Source organism: Medicago truncatula, chromosome 2 (genome assembly GCF_003473485.1).
Source record: "Medicago truncatula cultivar Jemalong A17 chromosome 2, MtrunA17r5.0-ANR, whole genome shotgun sequence".
NCBI classification, from domain to species: Eukaryota; Viridiplantae; Streptophyta; class Magnoliopsida; order Fabales; family Fabaceae; genus Medicago; species Medicago truncatula.
The window spans coordinates 3,717,597-3,730,245 of NC_053043.1; the positions used below are offsets into that span (position 1 = coordinate 3,717,597).

At 31.3% G+C, this 12,649-nt stretch overlaps 1 protein-coding gene across 1 annotated transcript; it reads right to left on the bottom strand.

The window, feature by feature from the left end:
* Nucleotides 1-11,092: 11,092 nt before the first annotated feature.
* LOC11441804 (uncharacterized) lies at nucleotides 11,093-11,840 on the bottom strand. The gene has a single exon (XM_024775604.2). It carries the CDS (start codon nucleotides 11,714-11,716, stop codon nucleotides 11,279-11,281), a length of 438 nt encoding a protein of 145 aa, XP_024631372.1. The 5' UTR covers nucleotides 11,717-11,840; the 3' UTR covers nucleotides 11,093-11,278.
* Between the last annotated feature and the right edge of the window lie 809 nt (nucleotides 11,841-12,649).

Consider the following 12,649-nt stretch of genomic DNA (forward strand, 5'->3'; position numbering starts at 1 on the left):
TCTATATAGTATACATATGTACGTATGAACTGAAATACCAAACCAATAGATTAGAAGTAATTGCAAATGTAGGAACAATTAGGAACAATGTTGACTAGGCCTAACAGCACTAACACATTGTCCAAAATGGAAAGGTTAATTAAAACATGGTTTTTTCTAAATTATCTTTGCTATAATATCAATCAAATAATCAAAATATATAATAATATATTATAGTTAAAAAAAGTAATTTACCTACCAATCAATGAAAATGAGCAATTTATTTGTGGGGTCAAGATAGTTCATGAATATGTGCTTATGCGGCTAATGTGTATTGGTTGGGGTAAATTACCCATCATTCTTTCATGGGTAGCCTAGTTGCCACCTTAAAACATATTCCCTCCCATCCTTAATATAAGAAGAAAAACCAAAAAACATCAAAATCAATGTCAGTATTAATTGTTGTAACTTTTTAAATATTTTTACAAAGATATACATTAAATAAGCGATAAAAAAGTCTTTTAAACAATAACTATCCTTAAAAGTTGTGACATTTTCTTATAAATAGAACCAAATTTTTTTTTGAAAATAGGACCACTAAGTGAAAATGACTAATTCCTAACAACTTTTTCTTAATTATAGTGACTATTTAGAGTTTTAAACCTTTTCTTTACTCTTTTTGGGTTTAGTGGATATCAGATTAACTGTTTTCTTTTTATTTTTTTGTATTTGCTGTGTATTGTACCCAAATTTTGGTTTGAAATTCCAATGACTCCTAGGTGATTGTTAGGGACAAAGTTAATTTTTTTTTTTTAATAGACAAGCATTTAAGAAGTACCAATGGTGAAGAGCAATTTTATTGGCTCAAATGACCGAGAGAAATCAGTTATTCTTTTTAGTTACTCTATGGAGAGAAATCCATTCTTGTTTGGTGGATATACATTTTGACTATCTTATTAGATCGGTTTAACCTAGCAACAACGATCATGACGAAAGGTCTACACTTCTCACACGAACTCAATGGTTCTCACACAAACTCGATGGATCTATCCATGTTATAAGGTACACGTTCTTGGAAAATATTTTAACATCATAATTATTATATTGTATATTTGTATCTATGATTTTAGTTTGGCAAAATTGCTCGTGCATTTCCTTAATTTAATCTTAGGTATTAATTTAGCCATTTATCTTTTTTTCACATTATTTTGGACCTTCACCCATGTTTAGAGATGAATTTCAAGTTTCAAATCTATTGTTTTCTTTTCCTATGAACTCTTATTATTAAATATAAATTATATCTTAAAAGAAAAAGCTTGAAAATCCATATAAAACATGGATGAATGACTAAATGACGTGAACAAATATTAAAGATGAAATTGTAACTTAAAATTAACTTAAAAGACTGCGTATATAATTTTCCTACCCTTTTGGTTTATTGTTAAATTTCAACAGATAGTAGTAGTAAGCTCAAGGTTTCTTGGATACCAAGATTTAACTAATAATTTCATCTTAAAGGACGTCCATTTTGGCAGTTCCAATTATAATATTATAATAATTATTCCTCTCAAAATATTATAGTAATTAAATGTATTTGAAATGGGTGAATACGTGTCCATTTTGTTTGTGGTTATTTGTGTTATGGCAAAAGGAGAGATATTAACCGATGAATGTGGAAATAAAACTATTGAGTCTATCTACCTCCCAATATTCTACCACTAAATTGCATATCACTAGTGGGGTTTTTCTTTTCAGAGTATTATTAGTATTATTTTAATTCATAACATTAATGCTCATGGCATGTGGGGAAACCATATCCTAGAAATGTGTTTCAGAATCATCCATTTGTTTTTGAAAGAATGTGTTTTAAAACATCAAAACTGCCACACTCCATAGAATGACATAAACTGCACTAGACATATGGGAAAATACTTAATCCAATTTTGATGCCAACTTTCTGCTGTAGTAATCAAAGACTTGAAATATATTAAAATAGTGTGAACAATTTATTTTTTGCATAATTGTTCACGTCTAAGATTGAGAGCAATAAGTGTTTGGGACGATGATAATGGTGAGGGCTCCTCCTTTAGTTAATTAGTGCTCCAATGCTTAAGTTAGATATGCAGGGATGGGCCTCTTTTCTATTGTATTCATTGGAAAAACTTCAAATGTCACATTAAACATAGATAAGGTTAAATATAAAAATTTAATATGATATTTGAGTCTAGTTAACCACTAAATTATCAATGCGTTAAATTCAATAGTTTTTGTATGTGTTAGTTTTTCGGGAAAATCTAAGTCATACCTCGTGATTTTTAGGCATGGCATTTGAACCTGTTCCTGTCCAGATCCGGCCATCCCGCCCCGTATTTAACGGGGAAAAGCCAATTTAATTGGGTGTGGGTGCGTGTGTGGGGAAAACATGTTTCTTTAATACGGGGATCGGACGCTCCCGTTTATTTTAAATTATTTATTTACCCTTATATTTGATAATTATATTACTTTTATACCCTTATTAACATAACAAATACATATTTAAAGAATTTTTTTTAGATATGTGAAAGAAAAAAAAACATGTTTTTTTTACTACAGCTTCGCGGTGGGGGTTGGGGGGGCTGGAAAACTCGTCCTCGCTAGGGGCAGGTTTGAGTGTGAATTTTATATCCTCGACGTGTTTGGAGGCGGCGGCGGGGATGGGTACAGTGAAAGGGGGCGGGGCGCGGGAATGCTAAAACCCGTCCCCCGCCCCGTTGCAGTGATTTCCCACATGTCTACTTTGGTAAATTGGTTAAATGGGGAACCAATCTAATATAAGTAAAAAACCACTTTTTAGATACATTCAATTAATTATGTATGTAGTCTTTATTATATATCACATACATCATTAATTGGATATACCTAAAAAGTGAATTTTTGCTATATTAGTGATCGGAAGGTGTCCTGATCAAGAATTATTGCTTGATCACAAACGAATGAGAATTAGGACTTGATGAAAATACTTTTTGGAATTTTGATGTGTGTGTGCGCAGTTGAAGTCTTGAAGATGCCTAAAGAGCAATCTTCGCAAATGAGTGGGTCCCAATAATCTATTGTGCACAAGTGGACAGGTTGAGCTTTGAGCCCATCTCCAAACAAATTCATATAAACATAGACTAAGTACACCAAATTAAGGAAAAATAACATAATGATTAACATTAACATAATAATAATAATAATAATAAAAGAAAAAGGTTGAGAACAAACAAAGCCTGCTATCAAGATCAAAACTGATGCAAAAGTGCCAAGCTTGGCTGTTTATTGTCTATGACTGAATGAAAAAATTAATTTATATTAAGAAGATACTTTGAGCACTGAAAATATACTATCATATTTTATTGATAGTAAGTATATGCTGACATTTAAAACAAAAAAGTAGTATAACAAGTTGTGGTGTCTAAATTTTGATAAATTAAGTAGAGCAAGATGCTCTTAATAAACAATTATAGCATGCATTACAACATAAATTGTGACATTATACTTTATCCTAGGAGGAAAAATTACATGCATACTAATAAATTTCTATTATTTTGAAGATTCCCATAATCTATTTACCTAATTGTTTAACCTGTCGTATAGCATAAAGTTTTAGAATTTCAGTTGATGGACCACTGTTTGAAGGAAATTTGATTTGGGGACAACATCTGTTTTGCAAACTTTGTATTAGGGAAGGTTAAAAGGATATTAAGTTGCACAGCTTTTGTGATTAGTTAGTGGTGCATCCACTCTGACTTGCAATTTAGAAAATGAAAGATGGCAGCAGGAGAGGAATCCACTTTGTGTTAGAAAATCTTTTGTTTATTGCTGAATAAAGGTAGGTTTTCAATTGGTCCTCCATGATTAATAAAATAATCATTCCAATTGAATTATAGAACCACTAACTAGATAGTGCTTCTTAATATGCATAAAATACATTCATAGGCAAATATGGACTTTCATACATGCATATACTGTATTTATATTCCTAAAAAAAAATATTTATATATTAAATTGAATATTTAGCACCTACATACAGAATTTTTTTTTTTTTTTTTTTAATTGCACACATTTTAGGGTGACAAAACGAGCCAATTCATTTAGTTTGATCCATTACATCATCAATTCGTCTAACGCAGAATTAGATGAATCAACTAAAATAGGTGAATTGAAACTTTCACTCCGCCCTTAACCCTTTGCGGGGCTGGTGGATTGATAAGTTGTCTGATCTATAAAAACCATAATAATTGAAACAAATTAAATACAATAATTTTACAAATATTTAAAAAGTATTTTCAAATAAAAAATCAAATCAAGTTACAACAAGTATTAAAAATAAGGATATTCATGAATAACTAGGATATATATCAAAAGAGATACATGAGAGTATGATTAGTTACATCTAATCCTAACAAAAAGAGGTTGAACCCCTCGTATTAGTCAATTATTGGACCAGATTAGTTGTCTCATATTCGCTTAGCCATTTTTGATTGGATAAGCTGACTTCCTCTGCTTTGATGCTTCAATTTTTGACTTGAGATATCCTTAACATATTCCTTTCTTCTTTGCTTAATCTACATTTGCATCTGTAAACCAGAAAATGATGTACGGATCACAATACTCATCATTAAATCACCTAAAACTGAAAACATACAAAGATGGGGAAAAAGCACATGTTTTCTACTTAACTAAGTTAGTAAATTCTTTCATTGTTATTGGGCCACTCGGACCACGGTCTAGATATCTAGTTTTTAGCGTGAGGGATGCCTGTTATAAAAGAGTCTCATATTGCACATGTTTTAAAAATGAGGTTAATGATCACCTTACAAGTCAGTTTTATAAGAATAATTATATCTCTTAAAAAATAGTGTAAACAAAATGACAGTCAAATCACTCAAATATAACCTCAAGTTCATCACATTCTCAAACTTTAATAGTAAATCGGATAAGTACAAACATAATATATTATTCAAGTGCTATATATTCTACTTATATGTGGTGGAAAGCTGGAAAGAAGTGGGAGTAGCTGTTGCAACAACAAATTCTTTAATCATAATCATAACCTAAACAAAGTGGAAGAATGTGCTTTAAAGTATGTTCAATGTGTGTTTTGTTGTTCACTCATAAAAATTAGTTTTGAGTGAATTGATTATCTAAAGTTTATTTTAGTTAAAAATGAGTTGAAGGTAAAATGATTTTTATTTTTAGATACATTTTTTGTAAAAGTGAGTTGAATAAAAAAAATTGGGTGTAAAAATTAATTTTAGAATCAAAAATTTTAATTTACAACTTCAAGCTAGAATCAATTAGTCAACTTTAAAACAACCAAATATGTCAGAATTAATTCTATACCTCTAAAATCAATTTTGTCCCCTCAAAAAGCTAAACCAAACATACATTAAAACTTAGAGAAGATTGATGACTCCACATACAACACTTATTCCATGAAAGGAAATATTTTTCATGTAAGTATTTATTCCCGTTAATCCATAAAAACAAATTCAACAGAAGAGCACATAAAAGACTAATTGGATGATAAAAACCAATAGAATTGAGAGAGAGAAAACACTTTTTATTGTGGTTGGTCCATATGATTATGACACCTTAAGCTAGTCGTCAAATGTTTGATCTCTGATGTGTATGGAGAAAACCTAATTGAAAGAAGAAAATCCATTTTACATGCTCATCAAATTTATAACAAAGATTAGTCACTATCAAAATAGCAATAACAATGAATAATCTGTGAAAAATGGTGGGTTGATTAAGAAATCGTCTGAATCTAATGTCTTAACGTTTTGAATTAAGATGTGTTGTCTAACCCATTTGTACGGTTGTTCTTGACTCAATATAGATGATCATCCGGACTTTCTTTATGACCCAACAATAGATAAAAAAAAATAAAAAATTAAGCAAACAATAGATTAATTATGGAAATTAGGTTAAGTTTGTAAAATTTATATGTTCAGTCATTAGAAAAGTTAGCAACGATTTATAAATTATAGGATGCCATATATTTCATTTGAAAAAATAGGATGCCATATTTGATACTTTAAAGTTGTGAGAGTGGTCCATAGTTATAGAGATAGTAACGAATACAATTCCTTGCTGACCAAGCTTTTAATAATGATATGAAAGCTTTATGACAATAAGGGTTTATGGGGTCTAGCCAATGAGAAAGTGGTAGGGAAAAAAGGGCCAAATGGTATTATGACCCAACAAGAAAATGCTCATCCTAATCAAGTTTGAAGTCAACTTTGTTGACATGTCCCCCGTACACTTTTGCTTTAATATTGTCAAATAAACAAGAACAAGAAGGAATTTGGTGTAAGAAGTGCATTGCCAAAATAGGAAATTGTGCTCACTCATCATCTCTATCATAATTTATTTAGTAATAGTCTCAAATTTGCTTATGACTTGTGATACATATTGATCTTCAATTTAATTTGCATAAAAAGACTTGTCATGCATCAAGGAAAGGAATGTTTCCATACCAAAAAATTTATTAACATCCTACAAAAAATTGTTTTTTGTAGATTCATACATATTCCATGGATATTTTTTGGGTCATGTTAACAACATTGGTTAACATTTTTCATATTTTTTAGTTAAATAGATAACTAGCCTAGTTGATGTCTGCTAACCAGAAAAAAGCCAACAACCTTGTAGTTGGATCATAATTTATTTGTTAACAAATTTGATCAAATGCTAAGAGGACAATTCAAATTTCCAAGTCTAACAGGGGGGAAAAGATCCTCTAAAAAAATTTCTCAAGTTCTCTCAGGTTTCAAATTTCAACTCTTAATCGATTGTATCCTTTTTTTTTATTTTTAAAAGGTGTATCCCAATAGAAACACGTGTTTCAATCCTTTAAGCAAAAGACTTTTTAATAAACAAGAAGACAGTAACATAAATTCTGACACTGTATCTTGGTCAATATCACAAAATGGATCAAACATTGCCTTCCATTCAAGCATCCCATTAGGGCTGTTCCCTTCATTTTTTTATTGAATAAGAATAAGAAAACAGGAACGATGACTCGATATTAAAGATCATGAGACCTTGAAAACTGTTTTAAGAATCAACTGACTAGAGCTCAAACATTTCCCACTAAAAATAGAAAAAACAACATTTCCAATTCCAACCTAAATATAGTAACTTCACTGTTTCACATTTTAAAATGTTTTGGTGTAGTTTTTTTTACTTAGTAATAATATTTTCCTTAAACCAGCAACTTTTTTTTAAACTTTTGTACTTTATGAAGCATTATTCATTGTCCGTGAGAATTATGGGTGTTAACTGTGGAGGTGAATAAATTTTATAGCACCAAGTGTGGTGCAATATGATGAAGTTATTAATTTGGGATGTTTTTTTTTGGGGGGATTAATTTGAGATGATTGATGGTAGCGAAACAACCAAATTAGTCTCTGACGGGGCTCTCAAATAATTCTTTAAGATTATAAATATTTCAAAATGTTCTTGATTTTGTCCAATTTTATACATTTTAGTCCCTTACGTTGAGAGATTGAATTGATGATAAGTGGTTAAATGTACGAATCAAATAGATCAAATTGATAGTAAGTGGTTAAATATAATAACCAATTTGACAGTGTAATTGAACCATAGACTTTTGAGATATTTATAATTTCATGGACCTACCTGAAATCGTCCTACAAAGACAAAGACTCGAGTAATTTGATAGTTTACTCGTTGATTATGCAAAAGCATGCCCACATTCTCCCCTTCTAGTACCTCACCTCTATGTACACTAACATGGGTGCTTCAGTCCAGCACTCAGCAGGCAATACCCCCTTACGTGCCCACTTGTAAAGAAACTGTCACCCAGGGAGGAGGATTTAGAGTACAAAGAATTTATGGAGGACCCAGAATGATAGTTGTTGTCTTCCTTACAAAAATTGTTTCATTACATATAGCAGAGAAAGAAACTTACAGATTACGTTCGTGACCCCCTAATCATAGATGCATTCTATAAACTTTCCGTGGATCTATAGACAATAAAAAAGGAGGTCGAGAAAAGAAATTAGAGACCCAAAACATAGAAATAGCTGTGCTGCTGGAATTACTCATAGCCAACTCTGGTCCTGGAGTTACTTGTAGAGAGGTGCCTAATAGGACAAGTATATTATAGATGCATGTAAGGATGCTAAAATTGACTCTAAACAAACCATTAACATCAGATCCACACTGAGAAAATCTTTGGATGATAGCAAAGTAAATGGCAGCACCAACCAACAATGGAATTATGTAGTATTCTATAGACATACTGAGGTTTAAGAAGTATGTATTTGTATAGAACAAACAAGGCACATGTTATTCAAGTAAAAAAAAAAAACCATTGAATAAGCATTTATGCAATTTGTATCAACTCAAACATAGAAACAAATCTCATACCGGAATTCCAACCACACAAGTTGTCCATAGCCATCTCTGAGCTTGGTATTACTTAAGTTATATATGGGTCCGGTCCCTAATAGTAAGCGGAAATGTTTGATTTCCTGCAAAATGGAAGACTGTACAACTAAAGTGCTTGTTCTATATTTCATTTTTAAAATGGTTATGGATAAATCAAAACAAAAGATGAAGAACAGGTTAAGTCTTTGATTTTGTTTTTGACTAATGTCTTAAAATTGGTATGCAGTAGACAAGGACAACTTTTAACCCCACATACATCATCCAATGGTCAAACATACATACCCAACTTATATTCTTCCTCTTCTTAATGCCACTCTCCCTCACCCTCCTCTCTCATACTTGAGTTATGCATAAACCATCAAACACTTGACTACTTATACTGTGTTGTCTACTTGAGATGTCGCTCAAATGCACTGTTTTAGTAATATCGACAAGTTTTCAAGGAAACAAAAACATAAAAAGTCTATTAAGCAAACCATTAAAACCAAGGTAAGTAGCCATGCTCAACTCGCAATATATATGTATTAAGTATACCCTTTCAACTATTCAGCCTTATACCCCAACAACAAGCCTTCTCCCACTAAGTGGGGTCGGCTACATGGATCAAATTACACCATAATGTTCTATCATAAACCATTTTTCGATCCAACTATTCAACCTTATATGGAAATAAAAAAAATTCTATTAGATCATCTGTAAGAGAGAGTAAGGAATGGGTAAAAGATGCTATTATTTGGAGTCCATGGGAGCACGGAAGCAGGGAGGCATTCTCCAGTTGGCCAAGCAACAAAAAGAGACAGAAGCAGACATAAAATAGTGCGGTTAGAAATTTCTTGTACTCACAATTCATGATATATTTTGTAAACACTAACAGAGACAGGCATAAAAATTTAATTCTGTTGAGCATAGATGCAGCTCATAATCAAACAATGATAAATTAAATAGTACTACATATAAAAAACTTTCAACTGGGAAGACAAATTGGCTTGTAGGTTAAGTTAAGAGCATACAAATACCTTCAAAAGACCCAATTCTATTGAAACCAATGTAGCTTCAAACTGGTACAAGAAATCAGGGAATCTCTGCTTGCGGTCGAATCAATTGTGTGAAAAAATCCAAGCTTTGCACACAAACTCTACTTAAAGAGAGAAATATCCTATTTTATGGCACATAAGGACAAGAGGAAGGAAATCCCAATCTAGAAGCAGACATTTAATGTCTGGTTGAAGTGATGATGCCAGTGGCAAGACCATTGAGAAAGAGAGGGAAAGGGGGGAAGAGAGAGGACTCAAGGAAACATTCAAAAATTAGGCTACAATGACAGTTGGTGCAGTATTTAAAGCAAAAAAAAAAAAAAAAAAAATTTAAGGGAATGGGCAAACCAGTTGCAGCAAAATAATTTTTCTAAAATTGGAACTGTCGAACAGCATCATTGTTATCACAGCTATAAAGAAAATGTCATCATTGATGATAGAGTTCCTCCACATTTGTGTACAATTCAATCGTCCATGCCTGAGGATAGTTATTCATAGTGACTCTATGTAGGAAAATGGTAGCTGCAAATTTTCACTTTTCCTGTAAACTTTAGTATATATAGCTAGACTTCTTCAACCCAGAGAACCGGGAAAAATAATCCAAAACATCTAACAAAAAAACCACATAATAACACTGACAATTTCTTAATTGGTCATAGACCGATGAAATGACACTTGTTATCAAATTAGATATCAATGGCTAACTGTCTTCCTAACTCAAAATTTACCTAGAATACATTGTCTGATAGAAAAATGAGTACACCATCACCCACATGTGATTGCGTTTACAATATTGAAGTAAGATGAAATTCAGACCGACACATTATATATATACTGTATACTGTACTGTATTCTAGCAAGTCCCAAAGATAAGATCATGAACATAAATTACAAAGAAAATACTAGGAATTATATGAATATATCAGAATCACAAATTTGTTCAATAATTCTCACACTCAATGCTGTGACTGGATTTAGATATTCACTCACAGAGCATGTAATAAATTAAAATGTGGATAAATTATATCGAATATCTACTATAATCGCAGTTTTATAATGAAGTTTGGGCAAGTCTTACTTGGGCACAAAGAAGTAACTATCATAATCACAATTTACAATGAAGTTTAATATTTTTTATGAAAAGAGACAAATGTAATGAATTTTAATTATTCCATAACAAGTTTAACTTCGGTATAAATTTTCCATTTCAGATTCACGCGATGATCATATATAATAGTAATGAACTTATGTTGTGATTCTAAAATCGTATATAATAGTAATGAACTTTTGTAAAATGCCCTAGCTATGGAGTTTTGTGAATGTTGTGAATGTTCTGTGAGTCTAAAATCGTAGCAACAAGTAACACAACATTCACAAAACAACAGTCGGGATAAAAATCCAGCTAAATTTCAACTCAAATTTCACACTATCCAGGACCTTCGTATCAATTTTCCACTTAACAACAATCAGGATAAAAATTCAACTAAATTTCAGCTCAAGATTATAAAGGAAACCATAAAAAATCCACAACAAGCAGCATAATTTAAACAATTCAATGAAAAATCCAAACTTCACTGAAGTTACAAACTCAAAAACAATCATGTATCATTCATTCATACCCACAATAACAAATCAATAAAAAAACACATTTCTGTAATTTCCACCCTAATTGAACTCAAGGTAAGGTAATTCACATTTCACAACTTATAATAATGTACGATTTAAATACCGATTTGATAAGAAAACATGTGATATAATCGGTCAATTTTTACACAGAATATTCATAATGATAACAATAAACAAAATCAAAAAGGAAATTAAATTTAATCATACTTCTCTCTCCAAGAGTAAACAAGAAAGAAAACCCACGAAAGCGCCAAAAGCACATCACCAACAGTTTGCCTCAACCAATCCCAAGCAAGATCTTCAACTTTCCGTTCAAAGTAAATCCTCCAAAGAGCCATAAACACATGCAACAAAAAACACCCTTTTGCAAAGAAATGCTGAAAATCACGATCTTTCACAAACGAAACCATGAAGAGAAGGAATCCAATAGCAACAAGGAGTAAACCGGAGAAGGAATCGGAGGTTTTGATGAGAAGTTGATCGTGAGGAGTGGATCCGAGAAGCTTTGTGGCTGTTTGAACGCCGTGGCCGAAGGTGTAAACTTCTTTCATGTAGAACATCATGAGTGCGCCGGAGGTGATTGCGATTATGGAGTGGAGAATGCAGATGACGAAGAACGCCGATGATGATGACATTGATCGGAAAATTGATTCGCCGATGAAGATTCGATTTTTTAGGGAGGAGACATTGGAAAATGGAATCTGTAAAACCCTAATTCTCTTTCAGCTCACGAAATAGGGAAAATTGTTACTATTAATGTTGATTGATAGTAGAAAGTTTTTTTTTTTTTTTAGGGATAATATAGTAGAAAGTTTTATTTAGTTTTTTTTTTTTTTTTGATAAATTTAGTTTTTTTTCTTAAAAATCTTGTTAACGAGTAAAGACTTCAATTTTCAATGCAATAAATACACAAATTTTCGTAAAATCTTACCATTTTTTGTGCTTAAAAATGCTCGAGACACTTGTTAACATTTCTCTTTTTTTAATCTATATACATCATCCATATAAAGTTATTTTACGTATGTATTTAATGATGTGTCATTGGATATTGCCTTAAAAACTAAATCGTGGATTCAACATGTCGTCAATGTGAAGATTCTTTTGCTATTTTTTTTAAAGAGTCAATGTGAAGATTCTATAAATATCTTTGTAAACGATTTTGGTGTTTTTTATCTTACAAATGACGAGTTTCTAGTAATTTAGAATTCAGTTGAGAGGTAAATAAAATGTGACAAAAGATTGTTCTATATATGAATCACATTTAAATTATTCCAAACAATTCATCATGTAGTGGAGATCGATAACTTCTGGAGGGTTAAGTATTTGGTTCCTTTCAATTGATGGGATAACATATTATTAAGAAAAATGATATTTATATAATGATTTTGTGACAATTTTTAGACAACTATCTTGTAGTTGGGAACTTCTATGGTACACTCACAATTTTGAGTGTACCGGTACTCTTGTTTCATAAAATATATAAATTAAAGATCACTTTAATGAAATAAAAAAGTATTTGTCAATATTTATATTTTAGAAAACATCATTTCATAAGAAAAACCATCATT